General features: G+C 38.1%; 1 protein-coding gene across 4 annotated transcripts in view; it reads left to right on the top strand.

The window, feature by feature from the left end:
* The window catches only part of COG5 (component of oligomeric golgi complex 5), a 288,655-nt gene that overhangs the window by 13,764 nt on the left and 251,341 nt on the right, over positions 1-23,550 (top strand). For all 4 annotated transcript variants that reach the window (XM_055590250.1, XM_055590249.1, XM_055590251.1 and 1 more), the window contains exons 4-5: positions 3,070-3,124; positions 3,224-3,293. In XM_055590250.1, the coding sequence (XP_055446225.1) occupies positions 3,070-3,124; positions 3,224-3,293 (125 nt within the window). The remainder of the gene's footprint in view (positions 1-3,069; positions 3,125-3,223; positions 3,294-23,550) is intronic.

Here is a 23,550-nt window from a genome sequence, read left to right as displayed (position 1 = left end):
AGAAATTGTTAGATACCAGGCACCTGTGAACAAAAGCCACAGTCACTGTTCATGTGATATTTATGTTCTAGGTAGGAAATTAGACCAAAAAAATATGTTAGTAGGAAACTTCAGGTATTTGTAAGTTCTAAAAGAAAATAAATGATGAGATAGAAGGGGAGTCCCTTACTAGCTAGGATGAGCAGGGGATATCTCTGAGAAGATGACATTTGAGCTGAGATCTGAGTGATGAGAAAGAGCTACCATATGACTGTCTGGGGAGAAGAGTATGGTAAGCTGAGGGACCAATAAATGGAATTAGTTGGCATGTTTGAAGGGAAGAAAGAAAAGTCTAGTATGATTAAGAGTTTAGTGAATTAAGAAAAGAATTGTAGATGAGGTTCTTGGAAAGGAGTTTTGATTTTCATTCTAAATGCAGTGGTAAGCCATTGGAGGATTTTAATTCGAGATATTATGTGATTAATGCTCTAAAATGTTTTCTCTGGTGGTTCTATAGGAAGGCAAGAGTAGGATCTGGGGTTCTCATTTAAAATTAGAGTAATAGAAGTTGATGGTGCCTTGAATTAGAGTGGTGGATGTAAAGAGAGAGAAGTGGATGGTATAAGATGGGAATAGAGTAGATAGGATTTGTTGATGGGAAATTAAAGGTCTGAGGGAAAAAAACTCACCAAGAGTGATTCCTGAAATTTTAGTCTGAAAAATTGGATAGTTGATGGTGTAAGTAACTGAGATGAGTTAGACTGGAGAGGATCATGACTTTGGGGCAGATCTTATCTTGGGTGTCTTAAACTTGTCATAAAAAAGTTCTGAACTAAAGGCTTGTGTGTGTGTATGTGTGTGTATAGTTAGGCAGATATAAAGAAAATATGGATACAGGTGCATATGTGTATATCTCAAATCAGTATTTTATTGAATAGATCGAGATTTCATTCAGACCCCGTGTTTTAAATACTAAGAGAGACTCTGGATGGAGAAGTGAAGAAACTGAGGATCATCTCTGGGAGTACTCCAGCATGTAGAGATCTAATGGAGAAGGAGTAGGAGCAACTATTGTGATCGGAAGGAACCCAGGGGGTGTAATAATTTGGAAGGCTAGAGTAAAACATGTTTTAGGGAGGGAGTGGTTCAACGTGAAATGAATTTTTGAGAGTTTGAACAGGATCAAGACAGAACTGATAATAGAAATTGGCACCTTGGAGATTTCTGGTGACCTTGACAAGGTCTGTTTTAGTGGAATATGTGTGAAAGCTCTCACGAGTAGGTTGTGGAGAGAAAAACATGTAAGGAAGTGATGATAACAAGGAAGACCAGTGCATTCTTGGAGATTTCAGGTCAGTGAACCATAAAGCCAGCAGAAAAGCATAATCTCTGGGTCCAGAAAGGATTTTATTGAACTGAGCCAAATTAAAACATATTTGTGGCAGGCTTTGGTCCATGGGGTCGCTGAGTCGGACACGACTGAGCGACTTCACTTTCACTTTTCACTTTCGTGCATTGGAGAAGGAAATGGCAACCCACTCCGGTGTTCTTGCCTGGAGAATCCTGGGGACGGGGGAGCCTGGTGGGCTGCCTTCTGTGGGGTCGCACAGAATCGGACACGACTGAAGCGACTTAGCAGCAGCAGCAGGAATGTTAATTAACCTTAAAATTACCTCATCTAATATGTGACAACATTCTATACTTGAATTTATTTATAGAATGCTGTGTTTTAAAACTACAGCAATGTCAGTTGACTATAGAAACTGAGTTTTAAAGAATGGAGTTCAAAATAATTAGATCTGTAATACTAGAAAACCCATTTTTAGGCATATGAATAGTCAAATTTAAGATGTCTTCCTGAAAATAGTTCTACAATTTTATAAATGGTTCTTCATCGTGTTATGTAAATAGAGAGTAAAGGCAATAATATACTTGCTCTCCATATATATTATTTATCTATCACTGGTGGTTAGAGAGAATATACCAGGAGCAGAGTACGTCACCCAAATTGTTCAGGGCCTTGGAGATCAAGCTGTGGACTTCAGTTTTAACCTAGGAATGAAGGGGAGACTGTGGATAGATTTTAGCAAATAAGTGTTAAGATATAATTTATACTTCTAAAGATCATGCAGGCTTTTGTGTGTGTGTGTGATTATAGTACAGTGCATGTTAATAACGGGTTTCCCTGGTAGCTCAGCTTGTAAAGAATCTGCCTGCAATGCAGGAGACCACCATTCGATTCCTAGGTCAGGAAGAGCTCCTGGAGAAGGGATAGGCTACCCAATCCAGTATTCTTGGGCTTCCCTGGTGGCTCAGCTGGTAAAGAATCTGCCTGCAATGCGGAAGACCTGGCTTCGATCCCTGGATTGGGAAGATCCACTGGTCAGAAGGAAACGGATATCCACTCCAGTATCCTTGCCTGGAGGATCCCCACAAACAGAGGAGCCTGGCAGGCTACAGTCCATTGGGTCACAAAGAGTTTGACGTGACTGAGCGACTTTCATTTTCACTTTTCACACATTAACATGGATTTTACCCCTTTAATCATATTAATGCTAATTCAGTGCCATTAATAAGCATCACTATCCAGTTCCAGATTTTTTTCATCACTCCAAATGGAAACCTTGTAACCATTAAGCAATCACTCCCCCTTCCTTGTGGTGGCTAGTGGGAAGGAACCTGTCTGCCAATGCAGGAGACACAGAGACTTGGGTTCCATCACTGGGTTGGGAAAATCCCTTGGAGGAGGGCATGGCAACCCACTCCAGTATTCTTGCCTGGAGAAATCCCATGTTCAGAAGAGCCCTGTGGACTACAGTCCATAGGATTGTAAAGAGCTGGACACGACTGAAGTGACTTAGCACGTGTACACCCTATTCCTTGTAAGACTTCGTTAGTGAAGTAAAATTTGGAGTAGAGGAAGACTAGTTAGAGGTTTTTGAATAGTCTAGGTAAAAGATACAGTTTGATTATGATCATAGCAGAAAAAAATAGAAACATTTTTCAGTTTTTTCCTTTTAACTTAACTTTTTACCCAACTTGAAACCCTTGTAAATTTCTAAAGTAATGTAAGCTGTTATGTTTTCCTAGGTGTCCTTCAGATGATGCAGACAAGAATTGGGGCTTTACAGGGAGCCGTTGATAGGTACTGTTGTTCATTTTGTAAATAAGTGAAATGGAAAGATTTTTATCCATTGATATTTTGAAGATGATTTTATCTCTCCTCTTTTTGTTTTTCCTTTAGGATGAAAGCAAAAATTATTGAGCCATACAATAAAATAGTAGCCCGTACTGCTCAACTAGCAAGACTTCAGGTAGGTCCTCATTTGTCATTTCTTTGTAATTTTAGTTCATTTTGTCTTTATAACGGTATAGATTTCAAGAGAATGAATTCTGAGGAAGTAAGAGAATATGAGAGAAAAAGAAAATATTCAAATGCTTTAAAAGAAGATGTTCAGTTTAAAAAGTAAAAATCAAAACTACTATTCAAGTGAATTATTTTCACTCTTATTACTATCAGTTCAGTTCAGTTCAGTCGCTCAGTCGTGTCCGACTCTTTGCAACCCCGTGAATTGCAGCACGCCAGGCCTCCCTGTCCATCACCAATTCCCGGAGTTCACTCAGACTAACGTCCATTGAGTCGGTGATGCCATCCAGCCATCTCATCCTCTCTCGTCCCCTTCTCCTCCTGCCCCCAATCCCTCCCAGCATCAGAGTCTTTTCCAGTGAGTCAACTCTTTGCATGAGGTGGCCAAAGTACTGGAGTTTCAGCTTTAGCATCATTCCCTCCAAAGAAATCCCAGGGCTGATCTCCTTCAGGATGGACTGGTTGGATCTCCTTGCAGTCCAAGGGACTCTCAAGAGTCTTCTCCAACTCCACAGTTCAAAGGCATCAATTCTTCGGCGCTCAGCCTTCTTCACAGTCCAACTCTCACATCCATACATGACCACAGGAAAAACCATAGCCTTGACTAGACGGACCTTTGTTGGCAAAGTAATGTCTCTGCTTTTGAATATGCTGTCTAGGTTGGTCATAACTTTTCTTCCAAGGAGTAAGCGTCTTTTAATTCCATGGCTGCAGTCACCATCTGCAGTGATTTTGGAGCCCCCAAAAATAAAGTCTGACACTATTTCCCCATCTATTTGCCATGAAGTGATGGGACCAGATGCCATGATCTTCGTTTTCTGAATGTTGAGCTTTAAGCCAACTTTTTCACTCTCCTCTTTCACTTTCATCAAGAGGCTTTTTAGTTCCTCTTCACTTTCTGCCATAAGGGTGGTGTCATCTTGCATATCTGAGGTTATTGATATTTCTCCCGGCAATCTTGATTCCAGCTTGTGTTTCTTCCAGTCCAGCGTTTCTCATGATGTACTCTGCATAGAAGTTAAATAAGCAGGGTGATAATATACAGCCTTGATGTACTTCTTTTCCTATTTGGAACCAGTCTGTTGTTCCATGTCCAGTTCTAACTGTTGCTTCCTGACCTGCATACAGATTTCTCAAGAGGCAGGTCAGGTGGTCTGGTATTCCCATCTCTTTCAGAATTTTCCACAGTTTATTGTGGTCCACACAGTCAAAGGCTTTGGCATAGTCAGTAAAGCAGAAATAGATGCTTTTCTGAAACTCTTTTCCTTTTTCCATGATCCAATAGATATTGGCAATTTGATTTCGGGTTCTTCTGCCTTTTCTAAAACCAGCTTGAACATCAGGAAGTTCATGGTTCACGTATTGCTGAAGCTTGGCTTGGAGAATTTTGAGCATTACTTTACTAGTGTGTGAGATGAGTGCAATTGTGTGGTAGTTTGAGCATTCTTTGGCATTGCCTTTCTTTGGGTTTGGAATGAAAACTGACCTTTTCCAGTCCTGTGGCCACTGCTGAGTTTTCCAAATGTGCTGGCATATTGAGTGCAGCACTTTCACAGCATCATCTTTCAGGATTTGAAATAGCTGAACTGGAATTCCATCATCTCCACTAGCTTTGTTCGTAGTGATGCTTTCTAAGGCCCTCTTGACTTCACATTCCAGGATGTCTGGCTCTAGGTGAGTGATCACACCATCGTGATTATCTGAGTTGTGAAGATCTTTTTTGTACAGTTCTTATTACTATAGTGTATAATAATTTTACTAACTTTTTAGAATTCAAAATTATTTCTCTTGATAGAGAACAAAAAGAAACCTAACTTTTATCCTTACAGTTTTCTGTGGTCAAATGTAAATAACCTAGTCATATAATTTCTATAATAGATGGTTGCTGTTCAGTCACTAAGTCCTGTTGATTCTTTTAAATCCATGAACTGCAGCACGCCAGGCTTCCCTGTTCTTCACTACCTCCTGGAGTTTGCTCAAAAATTCACATCCATCAAATCAGTGATGCCACCCAACCATCTCATCCTCAGTCTTCCCTTCTTTGCTTGCCCTCAGTCTTTCCCAGCATCCAGGTCTTTTCCAATGAGTTGGCTCTTTGCATCATGTGGCCAAAGTCTTGGAGCTTCAGCTTCAGCATTAGTCCTTCCAATGAAAATTCAGGGTAGATTTTCCCTAGGATTGACTGGTGTGATCTCCTTGGAGTCCAAGGGACTCTCAGGTCTTCTCCAGTACCACAATTTGAAAGCATCAATTCTTCAGCACTCAGCCTTCTTTATGGTCCAACTTTCACATCCATACGACTATTGGGAAAACCATAGCTTTGGCTATACAGATCTTTCTTGGCAAAGTGACGTCTCTGCTTTCTAAAACACTGTATAGGTTTGTCATGCTTCTCTTTCAGGGGGAGCAATAGTTGTATGGATGTGAAAGTTGGATCATAAAGAAGGCTGAGTGCTGAAGAATTGATGTGTCAGTACTTTCCTTTTTGTGACCAAATAATAATCCATTGTAAGGATATGGCACATTTCTGTTTGTCCATTTATTTTACTTACCTATCAGTTGATATTTCAGAGAAGGCGATGGCACTCCAGTACTCTTGCCTGGAAAATCCCATGGATGGGGGAGCCTGGTAGGCTGCAGTCCATGGGGTCAAGAAGAGTCGGACACGACTGAAGTGGCTTAGCAGCAGCAGCAGCAGCAGTTGATATTTGGGGTGTTTCCTCTTATTGACTATTATGAGTAAGAATTCTTAGGAACATTTGTGTATAAGTTTTTGTATGTACAGTTTTTTTAATTGGGTGTGTATCTGAGATATGCTAGGTCATATGCTAACTCTATGTTTAATATTTTGATGTATCAAATCATATATATATATACCTAAACAGCATTATGTGTGCTCAGTTGCTCAGTTATGTCTGACTGTTTGCAGCCCTATGGTCTGTAACCTGCAAGGCTTGTCTGTCCATGGAATTTTCCAGGCAAGAGTACTAGTGCAGGTTGCCATTTCCTTCTCCAAGGGATTCTCCCAACCCAGGGATTGAACCTGTGTCTCTTGCATCTCCTGCACTGGCAGGTGGATTCTCTACCACTGTGCCTTATATGTCAATTATATATCAATACAGCTGGAAAAAAGAACATTTTGGGAGTGCCAAAGTGTTTTCCAAGGAAGCCATACCATTTTGCATTCCTATCAGCTATGTATGAGCGTTTCAATTTTTTCCTTTCCTGCCAATACTTCTTTTCTTTTTAATATAGCCATCCTACCACTTATGAAGTAGTATATCATTGTTTTGATACAAATTTTCCAAGTGACTAGTGATACTGAGCATCTTTTATTGTGCCTGTTGGTCACTGTGTACCTTCTCTGGAGAAATGTCTTTTCAAATCTTTTGGTCCCTTTTAAGTTATTTTTCTGTTTCCTTCCTTCCTCCCTCCCTTCCTTGTTAACTTTTTATATGTGTCATACATAATTCAATTCTGTTCTGGCTTCCAGTTTAGTTGTTGAGAAACTGTCATTCTGACCTGGTCTTTTGAAGGTAATCTGTAGATTTCCTCTGGTTTGTTTTAGGAATTTTTCACTTTAGCATAGTGTTCGATGTGTGTGTGTGCTAAGTTGCTTCCATCGTGTCTTACCCTTTGCAACCCAGTGCACTGTAGTCCGCCAGGCTCCTCTGTCCAGGGGATTCTCCAGGCAAGAATACTGGTGTTGGTTGCCATTTCTTCCTCCAGGGGATCTTCCTGATGCAGGGATCAAACCTGTGTCTCTTATGTCTCCTACAATGGCAGACGGATTCTTTACCACTGATGGCCACTTGGGAAGCCATAGAATAGTGTTATGTACCATATTAAATGGTTACGAAATGCAGCATCATGCACTTCATTTCCCCTCTTTGTTTAGTACAGTCTTTTGACAGTAAGTTTTAAGAATCTCATTTTTGCTACCTCACTTGGAATTCATGATAAAATTTTTTTTTTCAAATTTATGTGGGACTTTATGAAAAATTTCAAGTATTCTAATTCAATAATTGTGTTTAGAAGTTACATAGCTCATCACTTTATGGGTGAATAAAAACTTAGGTTCTGAAAGTTACTTGCCGAAGTTCATATAGCCAATATGCAGCAATGTTCAGACTGAAATAGAATTTCTTTCGCTAAATTTAGTATTCTGTGATTTTGATTCTATGGAATATGTAAAAAAGTAGAAAGTATGACTCCTGGTTTTCAGAAACTTGCTTGTAGTAGAAAAATTAAAATCAAATCTAGATTCATAAAGCATGGATGAAGAGCACTGGACTAGGTGTTACGAGACCGGACTACATTCTTCATCCTTCTAGCTTCATGGTCACGAACAAACTTTATTATTTTTTTGTTTGCAGCTTTGAGATATAATTGACATAACGTGTACATTTAAGATGCACAGTGTGGTAATTTGGTAGATGTATATATTGTAAAATGATTACCACAGTAAGGTTAGTAATACACATTTCACTTTACATAATTACTATATTTGTTGTGGTGGTCTTGGTGGTTTAGTATCTTTATACACTGAAAGTTTGGACTGGATCTGTGAATTCTCTTCCAGCTCTAAAATGCTGTGATTCTGTGACACTGTGATAGTTTCTTTTATGAGTGCTTTTATTCTTATGGTTATGATAGTGTGAGGTCAGGATTATTTGTGTTTAAAATAAACACTTTTTATATGTTTTAGTGTTATTTTCTATAGTCTTATTGTAAAAAATATTATACTACTGTATATCAGCAACTGAGTTGAGTATCTGGTAAATTTATCATAAAGGAAGAAAGAGGAGAAGGGAGAGAAAGAAAAGAAAAATGTGCCAGGTACATTTTGATATCTTTATTTCTAGTATTTAATTTTTCCTAAATTGACTCCTACCTTAGGATGAGTCTTACCTGTAAGAGGGATGTTCATCATGGAAATTCAAACTTCTTTGAAGTCCAAGGGCTCTTTGGAAGTTTATGTTTTAACCATTTTTATTCTGTTTACTTTGTCTAGACATTTCCATTTTAAATTTTGGAGAAACTTGAATGTTCCTGTTTAATCTTTTTATTCTTTGAGCTTTTAATTCATTTAAGTGCATGTGATATAAGAAGAAGAAAGAAATAGCTCTGAACTTGTTTTTGCCTTGAACATAAAATCACTATGCTGTACCCTCAATTAGAAGAAAGTACTTTTACCTTTAATTTTTTTTTTTTGCTTTTTATCCCCACTTTACTCTTTTCAGAAGGCTTTTTCTTTCTCTGAGCAGAAGCTTCTGACTTCATCTATATACATGAAAACATGAGTTGAATTTAATTATCACCCCAAGAATCATCTCCATCTTAGCTCTTTTTAGTAACATTTGCTTATGAACTGCCTCAGAGTTTTTCAGAAAGAAAAATTTAAGAGCTTATTATCCTTTACATAGAATATATAAACTTTTTTAACTTTAACGTTATATAAGAAAATGAGTTTTTAAACTTTCAAATCTTATTTTTTTTTTTAACACTTTTAATCATATGTTTTGAAAAATACAACAGCTTTATTGAGGTATAATTCACATACGTGCATATAAATTTTTTATCTTTTTAATTTTTTTCACTTTTTATCATTTTACTTTTTAAGTCACATATATTAGCTTTCCAATTTAAGGTTTTTAATTTAGTTTTTTAACTTCGAAATTATATAAGTAAGAAAGTTTGAGAAAATGTTGATATGAAGGAGGAGGAGAGGATTCATAAAGCCTTTTCTCCTTTTATGTTCATGTTTTTTACATGTATGTGTTTTTCACCATATACATTTATAGGATTCTTTTTAGTTTTCAATTGCTAACGAAGTCAAATAATTTTATCTGCATTGTTCTGTGTGATGATGATTTAGTTAACTGGCTTTATAAATAATTATCCACCAAACAAGTAATATACCAGGAAGGAAGGAAGAGGGAAGATAACAACAGCAGCATAAGAGACGCTAGTGTCCCTAAACACTTTGAAAACACTGAGAGTAGGCAGGATAGCAAAACGGGAGAACCGCTGCTGGTGGGAGTCATGCTGGGCTAGTTTGGGAGCTAGCATTCAAGGGGCGCAGCAGCTTTTGTTTGTGCTCTGGGAAAGCCACTCTCCGTTGAGAGTGCAGTCATTGTGAGACCATCATGGTGTGAGAAGGCACATGCTGGTGGTGGGGAGATGAAGGTAGAGAAGCGCTGAGGCACGGGACAGGGGAGTGAAGCCTTGTGGTTAGCAGGGGGTAGCAGAATGAGTAACCTGGGGATACCACATGAAGCACATGAACCCTGCCTAAACTCCTGACTCACAGAGTTTTGAGGAAGAACAAATCGTTTAAAACCACTATGTTTTGGGCTGGTTTCTTATGCAGCAAAAGATAATGGATTTAACAGCTGAACTGATTTTGATGTATGGAGATTGCTGTCCTCATAGAATCCAGGGACTTTTGCTCCTATAACCTTTTATTAGGACTCTGATAGATGATATACTTGAGACAATCAAATGACTAGAGAAACTTCAAAGTAAAAACTAGCAATGACAGTAAGAACGAGGCTTAAATGAGGGATATAAAGTAGTATGTAATGGCTGTATGTTACTTTTAAAAAATATTTATTTATTTTTGGCTGCATTGGGTCTTGTGGCACGTGAGATGTCTCCTTGGGGTGCACAGGCTTCTTTCTAGTTGAGGTGAGCAGGCTCAGGAGTTGTGGTGCCTAGTTGCCCCGCAGCATGTGGGATGTTAGTTCTCCTAACAGGGATCAAACAGCTGTCACCCATGCTGGAAGGCAGACTCCAAACCAGTAGACCTCCAAGGAAGTCCCTGGCTGTATGTTTTGACAAAGAAATAAAATTCAACTCTTAAGACATCGTGGGGAGAGTATGTGGGGAACCGTTTTTTTAAATTGTCATCAATCATATTTTTATTTGTAGTTTCGGTTTTGAGTTCAGGTAATGTTTGTATCATGCAGCAAAGCAAATGAATAATTATACATATTCTAATTCTGTTATCTCTGATGTCTCTGGAGCCAGGAGTCTCTGTGGAAGAAATAATTTACATATGTAATTTAGAAGATTAAATATAAATACTCTGTGTTCCTATTTAAGTGGAAGTATCAGTGAACTTATGAGATGTTCTAATTTTATCTTAAAATAGTGTACACATCATATGTATATATTTTTGTATATATGTATATGTATAATGTTAATCTGAGACTGTTTTATGTGTATTGTGGAATCAAGCAAATGAATATTTATGTGGTATTTTAATTTCAACATTTCCTAACTATGTGTACTCCGAAGTCTCAGAAATGAGCAGACCTGATTTCCCCAACATGGTCTTCAAATGCTGCTGACTTCTAAAGGAAATCAGGGCTTCTTTGATAAATCTTTGATTCCAGATCTGGGACATAAAATATACATTATAATATTTTTATACCTGTATATCCCAAGGAAACTATCAATAACCACTAAGTAGAATCATGACAGAAGGATTCAGGAGCCAACTTGAAGAGGCTCTAGGGTGACCAGCTGTGTCAGTTTTAACACTGCAACACCTGTATCCCAGAAAACCTGTCAGTCTCCGGCAAATCAGTAGATGTGATCAGCCTCAGAGGCTCCCATGGCCAAAAATGGGACATGGTGAGCACCTGTAAGGATAAGAGCTACAGTGGCTTCACATCTTTTTATTATCTTTAAATCTATGAGTTCATAATGATACCCAAAACAGTGAACTTAATTGTTCATCTTTTGTGGCTGTTAGGAAAATAAACCATTGATAAACCAACGGAAGGAACCCAGTGATAATTCTTACTTTTCTATATGAACAGTACCACTGGATAAACTAATATAGATGAAGTAAAGCTTCTTCTAAGAGAGACATTTTATATGCTAGCAGATAAAGACAAAATGATAAAACTGGAGTAACACCATTTTGCAGTTATAATAATAATAATTATTTTTTGTAAATTGGAGTATAGTTGCTTTATACTGCTGTCAGTTTCTGCTGTACAGCAAAATGACAGCCATACATATACTTGGTGGTGGGGGTTTACTCGCTAAATTGTGTCTGACTCTTTGTGGCCCCCTGGACTGTACCTTTATCCATGGGATTTTCCAGGCAAGAAAACTGGAGTGGGTTGCCATTTCCTTCTTCAGGGGATTTTTCTGACCCAGGGATTGAACCCACATCTCCTGTGTTTCCTACTGTATCCCTTCTTTTTTTGATTACCTTCTCATTTAGATCACCACAGAGCTCTGAGTAGAGTTCCCTGTGCTATACAGCAGGTTCTCAATAGTGATCTGTTAGTAGTGTATGTATGTGTCACTCCTAATTTCCCAACTCATCCTATCCCCTCTTTTACCCTTTGGTATCAATATGTTTGTTATCTACATCTGTTGTCTGTTGTAAATTATGTGTTAATGGATTTTGATGTTGAGTATCAGTGTTGCTAACAACAGTAATGAATAAATTTGCCCAGAATATTAACCTGAATCTAATGAAGCTGCTTATATCCAACTACTAATGTTTAGGGAATATAGAAGATACAGGGGCTTGTTAAACTAGAAGACAGTAATCAACTAAACCCAGTCCGTGGGAAACTATATAGGACAGATGATCCAACATATTTAACAGATTGCAAAGGAAAAAAGATGCTAAGGGAACCTATATAGATTTAAAAAGAACAAAATTAAACTATAGCATTTATGTATATACACTTCAGTGATGAAGCTATAAATGAAAAAAATAAGGATATGATTATGACAAAAGCCAGAATGATGTCTCTCAAAAGCCAGTAGGGAGGTTGGGTGGAGGACGTTATGACTGGAATGCAAAAGTAGGAAGTCAAGAGATACCTGGAGTAACAGGCAAGTTGGGCCTTGGAGTACCAAATGAAGCAGGGCAAAGGCTAACAGTTTTGAAAGAGAAAGCACTGATCATAGCAAACACCCTCTTCCAACAACAAAGGAGATGATTCTATATAGGGACATCACCAGAATGGTCAATACTGAAATCAGATTGATTATGTTCTTTGCAGTGGAGATGGAGAAGCTCTATATAGTCAGCAAAAACAAGACCGGGAGCTGATGGCTCAGATTATGAACTCCTTATTGGAAAATTCATATTTAAATTGAAGAAAGTAGGGAAAACCACTAGGCCATTCAGATATGACCTAAATCAAAGCCCTTACAATTATACAGTGGAAGTGACAAATAGATTCAATGGATTAGATCTGATAGAGTGTCTGAAAAACTATGGTTGGAGGTTCATAACATTGTACAGGAAGTGGTGATCAAAACCATTCCCAAGAAAAAGAAATACAAAAAGGCAAAATGGTTGTCTGAGGAGGCCTTACAAATAGCTGAGAAAAGAGAAGTGAAAGGCAAAGGAGGAAAGGAAAGATATACCCATCTGAGTGCACAGTTACAAAGAATAGCAAGGAAAGATAAGGAAGCCTTCCTCAGTGATCAATGCAAAGGAATAGAGGAAAACAATAGAATGGGAAAGACTAAGAAATCTTTTCGAGAAAATTAGAGATATCAAGGCAACATTTCATGAAAGATGGGCACAATAAAGGACAGAAACAGTATGGACCTAACAGAAGCAGAAGATATTAAAGAGAGGTGGCAAGAATATGCAGAAGAATTATACAAAAAAGATCTTAATGATCCAGATAACCACGATGGTGTGATCACTCACCTAGAGCAAGACATCTTTTGGAGTGCAAAGTCAAGTGAGTCTTAGGAAGCATCACTATGAACAAAGCTAGTGGAGGTGATGGAATTCCAGCTGAGCTATTTGAAATCCTAAAAGATGATGCTGTGAAAGTGCTGCACTCAATATGTCAGCACATTTGGAAAACTCAGCAGTGGCCACAGGACTGGAAAAGGTCAGTTTCATTCCAGTCCCAAAAAAGAGCAGTGCCAAAGAATGTTCAGACTACAGCACAGTTGCACTCATTTTACATGCTAGCAAAGTAATACTCAAAGTTCTCCCAAGCTAGGCTTCAGCAGTATGTGAACTGAGAACTCCTAGATGTTCAGGCTAGATTTAGAAAAGGCAGAGGAACCAGAGATTAAATTGCCAACATCCATTGGATCATAGAAAAAGCCACAGAGTTCCAGAAAAACATCTGCTTCATTGACTACTCCACAGCCTTTGACTGTGTAGATCACAACAAACTGTGGAAAATTCTTCAAGAGATGGGAATACCAGACCACCTGACCTGCCTCCTGTGAAACCTGTATGCAGGTCAAGAAGCAACAGTTAGAACCGGACATGAAACAATAGACTGGTTCCAAATTGGGAAAGGCATACATAAAGGCTGTGTATTATCACCCTGCTTCTTTAACTTATATGCAGAGTACATCATGTGAAATGCTGGGCTGGATGAAGCTCAAGTTGGAATTAAGAATGCTGAGACAAATGTCAGTAATGCAGATGATACCACCCTTATGGCAGAAAGCTAAGAGGAGCTAAAGAGCCTCTTGGTGAAAGTGAAAGAGGAGAGTGAAAAAGCTGGTGTAAAACTCAACATTGAAAAAACTAAGAAAATGGCATCTGGTCCCATCACTTCATGGTGAATAGATGGGGAAACAAAGGAAACAATGACAGACTTTATCTTCTTGGGCACCAAAATCATTGCAGAATGTGACTGTATTCATGAAATTAAAAGACGCTTGCTCCTTGGAAGAAAAGGTATGAGAAACTTAGCATATTAAAAAGCAGAGACATTACTTTGCTAACAAAGGTCCATATAATCAAAACTGTGGTTTTTCTAGTAGTCACGTATGGATGTGGAGAAGGCAATGGCAACCCACTCCAGTACCCTTGCCTGGAAAATCCCATGGTCGGAGGAGCCTGATAGACTGTAGTCCATGGGGTTGTTAAAAGTCAGACACGATTTCACTCTCACTTTTCACTTTCCTGCATTGGACAAGGAAATGGCAACCCACTCCAGTGTTCTTTCCTGGAGAATCCCAGGGACAGGGGAGCCTCCTGAGCTGCTGTCTATGGGGTCGCACAGAGTCGGACATGCCTGAAGCGACTTAGCAGCAGCAGCGGCATGTATGGATGTGAGTTTGGACCTTAAAAAAAATCTGAGCGCCAAAGAATTGATGCTTTTGAACTTGGTTTTGGAGAAGACTCTTGAGAGTCCCTTGAACTGCAAGGAGATCAAACCAGTCAATCCTAAAGGAAATCAACCTTGAATATTCATTGGAAGAACTGATACTGAAGTTGAAGCTCCAATACTTTGGCTACCTGATGTGAGGAACTGACTCATTTGAAAAGACCCTGATGCTGGGAAAGATTGAAGACATGAGGAGAAGTGGATGACAGAGGACAAGATGGTGTATGGCATCACCGACTCAATGGACATGAATTCGAGCAAACTCTGGGAAACAGTGAAGGACAGGGAAGCCTGGCGTGCTGCAGTCCATGGGGTCGCAAAGAGTCGGAGACGACTGAGCTACTGAACAGCAGCAACCACAACATGGAGGGCTTATGTAGTGGCAGAGAGAGTTTTGTTTCCTGATCCACATGGTAGTTCCAAGTTGATTTATTTAATTTCTGTATGTAATTTTCTATATATATAATATCTAAATATATTTTTAAATACTGATTTTTTTTAGAGCAGTTTAGATTCATAGAAAAATTGAGAGGAAGATATAGATTTCCCATGTATTCCTTGCCCCCACACATGCATAGCCTCCCTGTTAGTCAATATCTGTCACCAGAGTGGCACATTTGTTAAAAATGATGAACTTACATTGACACATCATTATGAAAGTCCATAGTTCTCTCTTAGTATATATTCTATGGCTTTTGCAAAATAATAATGACATATATCCATCACTACAGGGGTTCCCTGGTGGCTTAGCGGTTAAGAATCTGCCTGTAGTGCACGAGCCACTGGAGATGTGAGTTCGATTCCCTGAGTCGGGAAGATCCCCTGGAGGAAGGTGTGGCAACCCATTCCAGTATTCTTGCCTGGAGAATCATGGACAGAGGAGCCTCATGGGCTACAGTCCATAGGTCTCAAAGAGTCAGACACGACTAAAAGGACATAGCACACATCCATCTTTGTATAGTATTTCCAGTGCCCTCCAAATCCTCTTTACTTTGACTCTTTATTCTCCAAACTCCTGGCAATGGCTCATCTTTTTAACCATCTCCATAGTTGTGTCTTTTCTAGAAAGTCATATAGTTGGAATCATATAATATATAGCCTTTTCAAATTGACTCTTTCCTGTAGTAAAATGCATTCAAGATTCCTCTGTGTCTTTTTCTGTCTTGATAGATCATTTCTTGTCAATGCTGAATAATTGTATTATATTTTCTGATAAAAGTATGAAATAAAAAATAAGAAAAGGAAATTAAGTGGAGTGGAAGCAACTATATTAGGAAATGGTGCAAGTTGGTGCCTTATAGATTATCTAAGATGTGTTGACTGAGGATTTTATTAAATGCTGTTGAATTCAACATAATCTGTTAGTAGAGAGCCACTGAAATTTATTAAAAGGGGGGACTAAAGTGCTGAAAACTGTTTCTAAGACAATAAAGCCAGCAAGATAGATTTCAGCAAGAGATTGAAAAGCTACCCAGGAGACCACAGTGTTAAGATAAAAGTGGTAAAGATTTGGGAATAGAGGTAAAATAACTATTGTATTATGCAACAGAAGAATAATCAGTAAGACTTGGTGACAGATTAAGTATGGTTAAACAGAAAAGCATTAGAAATAAGCTCAAAGCTTTCATATTTGAGGGCATATCCTTTATTGGTTAGGTATTAGGGAATTCTGGTGGAGAAGGCAATGGCACCCCACTCCAGTACTTTTGCCTAGAAAATCCCATAAACGGAGGAGCCTGGTGGGCTGCAGTCCATGGGGTCGCTAGAGTCAGACACGACTGAGCGACTCCACTTTCACTTTTCACTTTCATGCATTGGAGAAGGAAATGGCAACCCACTCCAGTGTTCTTCCTGGAGAATCCCAGGGACGGGGGAGCCTGGTGGGCTGCGTCTATGGGGTCACACAGAGTCGGACATGACTGAGGTGACTTAGCAGCAGCAGCAGAAGGGAATTCTGGAAGGACAGTTTGTGCTGATTAGGCTAAAGTAAGATCTGGTATTTCTCCTCATGATGTGTTTAGAATCTTAAGATGAATGATTGCTTGGGATTTTACATTCCAAATAGTACATCTAAAAATAGAATTCTGACAAGCAAGAAAGTGACAATAGTGGTTATTTTTGGTGACTACATAGTTGAGACATAGAAATATGATGGTGACTTTTTATCTTCTGATCTTTTTTTTCTTTTTTCTTTTTTTTTTTTAAACTTTACAATATTGTATTAGTTTTGCCCAACATCGAAATGAATCTGCCACAGGTATACCCGTGCTCCCCATCCTGAACCCTCCTCCCTCCTCCCTCCCCATACCCTCGTTCTGGGTCGTCCCAGTGCACCAGCCCCAAGCATCCAGTATCGTGCATCAAAACCTGGACTGGCGACTCGTTTCATACATGATATCATACATGTTTCAATGCCATTCTCCCAAATCTCCCCACCCTCTCCCTCTCCAACAGAGTCCATAAGACTGATCTATACATCAGTGTCTCTTTTGCTGTCTCGTACACAGGGTTATTGTTACCATCTTTCTAAATTCCATATATATGCGTTAGTATACTGTATTGGTGTTTTTCTTTCTGGCTTACTTCACTCTGTATAATAGGTTCCAGTTTCATCCACCTCATTAGAACTCATTCAAATGTATTCTTTTTAATGGCTGAGTAATACTCCATTGTGTATATGTACCACAGCTTTCTTATCCATTCATCTGCTGATGGGCATCTAGGTTGCTTCCATGTCCTGGCTATTATAAGCAGTGCTGCGATGAACACTGGGGTACACGTGTCTCTTTCCCTTCTGGTTTCCTCAGTGTGTATGCCCAGCAGTGGGATTGCTGGATCATAAGGCAGTTCTATTTCCAGTTTTTTAAGGAATCTCCACACTGTTCTCCATAGTGGCTGTACTAGTTTGCATTCCCACCAACAGTGTAAGAGGGTTCCCTTTTCTCCACACCCTCTCCAGCATTTATTACTTGTAGACTTTTGGATCGCAGCCATTCTGACTGGCGTGAAATGGTACCTCATAGTGGTTTTGATTTGCATTTCTCTGATAATGAGTGATGTTGAGCATCTTTTCATGTGTTTGTTAGCCATCTGTATGTCTTCTTTGGAGAAATGTCTATTTAGTTCTTTGGCCCATTTTTTGATTGGGTCATTTATTTTTCTGGAGTTGAGCTGTAGGAGTTGCTTGTATATTCTTGAGATTAGTTGTTTGTCAGTTGCTTCATTTCCTATTGTTTTCTCCCATTCTGAAGGCTGTCTTTTCACCTTGCTAATAGTTTCCTTTGTTGTGCAGAAGCTTTTAAGTTTAATTAGGTCCCATTTGTTTATTTTTGTTTTTATTTCCAATATTCTGGGAGGTGGGTCATAGAGGATCCTGCTGTGATGTATGTCGGAGAGTGTTTTGCCTGTGTTCTCCTCTAGGAGTTTTATAGTTTCTGGTCTTACATTTAGATCTTTAATCCATTTTGAGTTTATTTTTGTGTATGGTGTTAGAAAGTGTTCTAGTTTCATTCTTTTACAAGTGGTTGACCAGATTTCCCAGCACCACTTGTTAAAGAGATTGTCTTTAATCCATTGTATATTCTTGCCTCCTTTGTCAAAGATAAGGTGTCCATATGTGCGTGGATTTATCTCTGGGCTTTATGTTTTGTTCCATTGATCTATATTTCTGTCTTTGTGCCAGTACCATACTGTCTTGATAACTGTGGCTTTGTAGTAGAGCCTGAAGTCAGGTAGGTTGATTCCTCCAGGTCCATTCTTCTTTCTCAAGATAGCTTTGGCTATTCGAGGTTTTTTGTATTTCCATACAAATTGTGAAATTATTTGTTCTAGCTCTGTGAAGAATACCGTTGGTAGCTTGATAGGGATTGCATTGAATCTATAAATTGCTTTGGGTAGTATACTCATTTTCACTATATTGATTCTTCCAATCAATGAACATGGTATATTTCTCCATCTATTAGTGTCCTCTTTGATTTCTTTCACCAGTGTTTTATAGTTTTCTATATATAGGTCTTTAGTTTCTTTAGGTAGATATATTCCTAAGTATTTTATTCTTTCCGTTGCAATGGTGAATGGAATTGTTTCCTTAATTTCTCTTTCTGTTTTCTCATTATTAGTGTATAGGAATGCAAGGGATTTCTGTGTGTTGATTTTATATCCTGAAACTTTACTATAATCATTGATTAGTTCTAGTAATTTTCTGGTGGAGTCTTTAGAGTTTTCTATGTAGAGGATCATGTCATCTGCAAATAGTGAGAGTTTTACTTCTTCTTTTCCAATTTGGGTTCCTTTTATTTCTTTTTCTGTTCTGATTGCTGTGGCCAAAACTTCCAAAACTGTGTTGAATAGTAATGGTGAAAGTGGGCACCCTTGTCTTGTTCCTGACTTTAGAGGAAATGCTTTCAATTTTTCACCATTGAGGATAATGTTTGCTGTGGGTTTGTCATATATAGCTTTTATTATGTTGAGATATGTTCCTTCTATTCCTGCTTTCTGGAGAGTTTTTATCATCAGTGGATGTTGAATTTTGTCAAAGGCTTTCTCTGCATCTATTGAGATAATCATATGGCTTTTATTTTTCAATTTGTTAAATTTTTCAATTTAATAATGTTTCATTATGTATTACATTGATTGATTTGCGGATATTGAAGAATCCTTGCATCCCTGGGATAAAGCCCACTTGGTCATGGTGTATGATCTTTTTAATGTGTTGTTGGATTCTGATGGCTAGAATTTTGTTAAGGATTTTTGCATCTATGTTCATCAGTGATATTGGCCTGTAGTTTTCTTTTTTTGTGGGATCTTTGTCAGGTTTTGGTATTAGGGTGATGGTGGCCTCATAGAATGAGTTTGGAAGTTTACCGTCCTCTGCAATTTTCTGGAAGAGTTTGAGCAGGATAGGTGTTAGCTCTTCTCTAAATTTTTGGTAGAATTCAGCTGTGAAGCCGTCTGGACCTGGGCTTTTGTTTTCTGGAAGATTTCTGATTACAGTTTCAATTTCCGTGCTTGTGGTAGGTCTGTTAAGATTTTCTATTTCTTCCTGGTCCAGTTTTGGAAAGTTGTACTTTTCTAAAAATTTGTCCATTTCTTCCACGTTGTCCATTTTATTGGCATATAATTGCTGATAGTAGTCTCTTATGATCCTTTGTATTTCTGTGTTGTCTGTTGTGATCTCTCCATTTTCATTTCTAATTTTATTGATTTGATTTTTCTCCCTTTGTTTCTTGATGAGTCTGGCTAATGGTTTGTCAATTTTATTTATCCTTTCAAAGAACCAGCTTTTGGCTTTGTTGATTTTTGCTATGGTCTCTTTTGTTTCTTTTGCATTTATTTCTGCTCTAATTTTTAAGATTTCTTTCCTTCTACTAACCCTGGGGTTCTTCATTTCTTCCTTTTCTAGTTGCTTTAGGTGTAGGGTTAGTTTATTTATTTGACTTTTTTCTTGTTTCTTGAGGTATGCCTGTATTGCTATGAACTTTCCCCTTAGGACTGCTTTTAAAGTGTCCCATAGGTTTTGGGTTGTTGTGTTTTCATTTTCATTCGTTTCTATGCAAATTTTGATTTCTTTTTTGATTTCTTCTGTGATTTGTTGGTTATTCAGCAGCGTGTTGTTCAGCCTCCATATGTTGGAATTTTTAATGGTTTTTCTCCTGTAATTGAGATCTAGTCTTACTGCATTGTGGTCAGAAAAGATGCTTGGAATGATTTCTATTTTTTTGAATTTACCAAGGCTAGCTTTATGGCCCAGGATGTGATCTATCCTGGAGAAGGTTCCATGTGCGCTTGAGAAAAAGGTGAAATTCATTGTTTTGGGATGAAATGTCCTATAGATATCAATTAGGTCTAACTGGTCTATTGTATCGTTTAAAGTTTGTGTTTCCTTGTTAATTTTCTGTTTAGTTGATCTATTCATAGGTGTGAGTGGGGTATTAAAGTCTCCCACTATTATTGTGTTATTGTTAATTTCTCCTTTCATACTTGTTAACATTTGTCTTACATACTGCGGTGCTCCCGTGTTGGGTGCATATATATTTATAATTGTTATATCTTCTTCTTGGATTGATCCTTTGATCATTATGTAGTGACCATCTTTGCCTCTTTTCACAGCCTTTGTTTTAAAGTCTATTTTATCTGATATAAGTATTGCTACTCCTGCTTTCTTTTGGTCCCTATTTGCATGGAAAATGTTTTTCCAGCCCTTCACTTTCAGTCTGTATGTGTCCCCTGTTTTGAGGTGGGTCTCTTGTAGACAACATATGTAGGGGTCTTGTTTTTGTATCCATTCAGCCAGTCTTTGTCTTTTGGTTGGGGCATTCAACCCATTTACGTTTAAGGTAATTACTGATAAGTATGATCCCGTTGCTGTTTACTTAATTGTTTTGGGTTCGATTTTATACACCGTTTTTGTGTTTCCTGTCTAGAGAATATCCTTTAGTATTGGTTGGAGAGCTGGTTTGATGGTGCTGAATTCTCTCAGCTTTTGCTTGTCTGAAAAGCTTTTGATTTCTCCCTCATATTTGAATGAGATCCTTGCTGGGTACAATAATCTGGGCTGTAGGTTATTTTCTTTCATCACTTGAAGTATGTCTTGCCATTCCCTCCTGGCTTGAAGAGTTTCTGTTGAGAGATCAGCTGTTATCCTTATGGGAATTCCCTTGTGTGTTATTTGTTGTTTTTCCCTTGCTGCTTTTAATATTTGTTCTTTGTGTTTGATCTTTGTTAATTTGATTAATATGTGTCTTGGGGTGTTTCGCCTTGGGTTTATCCTGTTTGGGACTCTCTGGGTTTCTTGGACTTGGGTGATTATTTCCTTCCCCATTTTAGGGAAGTTTTCAACTATTATCTCTTCAAGTATTTTCTCATGGTCTTTCTTTTTGTCTTCTTCTTCTGGGACCCCTATGATTCGAATGTTGTAGCGTTTAATATTGTCCTGGAGGTCTCTGAGATTGTCCTCATTTCTTTTAATTCGTTTTTCTTTTATCCTCTCTGATTCATTTATTTCTACCATTCTATCTTCTATTTCACTAATCCTATCTTTTGCCTCTGTTATTCTACTATTTGTTGCCTCCAGAGTGTTTTTAATTTCATTTATTGCATTATTCATTATATATTGACTCTCTTTTATTTCTTCTAGGTCCTTGTTAAACCTTTCTTGCATCTTCTCAATCTTTGTCTCCAGGCTATTTATCTGTGATTCCATTTTGATTTCAAGATTTTGGATCAATTTCACTATCATTATTTGGAATTCTTTATCAGGTAGATTCCCTATCTCTTCCTCTTTGGTTTGGTTTGGTGGGCATTTATCCTGTTCCTTTATCTGCTGGGTATTCCTCTGTCTCTTCATCTTGTTTAAATTGCTGAGTTTGGGGTGTCCTTTCTGTATTCTGGCAGTTTGTGGAGTTCTCTTTATTGTGGCGTTTCCTCGCTCTGTGTGGGTTTGTATAGGTGGCTTGTCAAGGTTTCCTGGTTAGGGAAGCTTGTGTCGGTGTTCTGGTGGGTGGAGCTGTATTTCTTCTCTCTGGAGTGCAATGAAATGTCCAGCAATGAGTTATGGGATGTCTATGGTTTTGGGGTGACTTTGGGCTGCCTGTATCTTGGAGCTCAGGGCTGTGTTCCTTGTTGCTGGGGAATTTGCTTGGTATGTTTTGCCCTGAAACTTGTTGGCCCTTGTGTGGTGCTTGGTTTCAGTGCAGGTATGGAGGCATTTGATGAGCTCCTGTCAATTAATGTTCCTTGGAGTCAGGAGCTCCCTGGAGTCAGGGTTTGGACTTAAGCCTCCTGCTTCCAGTTATCGGTCTTATTTTTATAGTAGTTTCATAGCTTCTCCTTCTATACAGCACCATTGATAAAACATCTCCATTAAAGATGAAAAGTTTCTCTACCGTGAGGTTCACCCAGAGAGGTTCACAGCGTTATATGGAGAAAAGAAGAGGGAAGAGGGAGTTAGAGGTGACCCGAATGAGATGAGGTGGAATCATTGAGAGAGTGGGCTATCCAGTAATCTCTTCCTTATGTGCACTCCACAGCTGGACCACTCAGAGTTGTTCACAGAGTTATACAGAGAAGAGAAGAAGGAGGAAGGTGACAGAGGTGGCCAGGAGGATAAAAGGGGAGAATGAAAAGGAAGGAGACAGATCCAGCCAGTAATTAGTTCCCTAAGTGTTCTCCACCATCTGGAACACACAGAAATTCACAGAGTTGGGTAGAGTAGAGAGGGGTTAGGGAGGAGACACAGGCGACCTGGTGGAGAAAAAGGAGAGTCCAAAGGGAGAGAGAGCAGTTAAGCCAGTTATCTCGCTCCCTAGTGAAAAATGGGTACTGAAGATTGGGTTCTTAAAGGTACAAAATTGGTAACAAATACATAAAAGCAAAAATTAAAAATCTAGAGTAGAGTTTGGAATTTCAAAAATACGATATTAAAGAAAAGAAGAAGGAAAAGAAAGAGAGAAAAAACGAACAAACAAAAACAAACAAGGTTGCGAAAATTATAAAGAAAATATAGGTACAAAATTGATAACTAATACCAGAAAGCAAAAGTTAAAAATCTAGAGTAGAGTTTGGAATTTCAAAAATACAATGTTAAAAAAAGAAGAAGAAAAAGAAAGAGAGAGAGAAAAAAAAAAAACAAGAACAAACAAAGTCGTATAAATTATAAAGAAAATACAGGTACAAAATTGATAACAAATACCAAAAAGCATAAATTAACAATCTAGAGTAGAGTTTGGAATTTCAGATATACAATGTTATTTAAAAGAAGAAGAGAAAGAAACAGAGAAAAAGAAAAAGAAAAAAGGGTCACAGAAATTATAAAAAAAAAACTATAGGTACAAAATTGATAACAAATACCAAAAAGCTAAAATTAAAAATCTAGAGTAGAGTTTGGAATTTCAAAAATACAATGTTAAAGAAAAGAAGGAAAAAAAAGAAAAAAAACAAGGTCAAAAAAATTATAAAAAATATATATATGAAGTTTGCTTTAAAAAAAAATAGGGACTTTTTTTTTTGCAAAGTAATCGGTTATAAAAGTGAAAATTAAAGGAATAATAGAGGACTTAAAAAAATTTTTTTTAA

The sequence above is a fragment of the Bubalus kerabau genome, chromosome 8 (genome assembly GCF_029407905.1).
Source record: "Bubalus kerabau isolate K-KA32 ecotype Philippines breed swamp buffalo chromosome 8, PCC_UOA_SB_1v2, whole genome shotgun sequence".
Classification (NCBI taxonomy): domain Eukaryota; kingdom Metazoa; phylum Chordata; class Mammalia; order Artiodactyla; family Bovidae; genus Bubalus; species Bubalus kerabau.
Note: the sequence above shows the minus strand (reverse complement) of the source record. Positions and strands in the feature narration are given on the sequence as shown.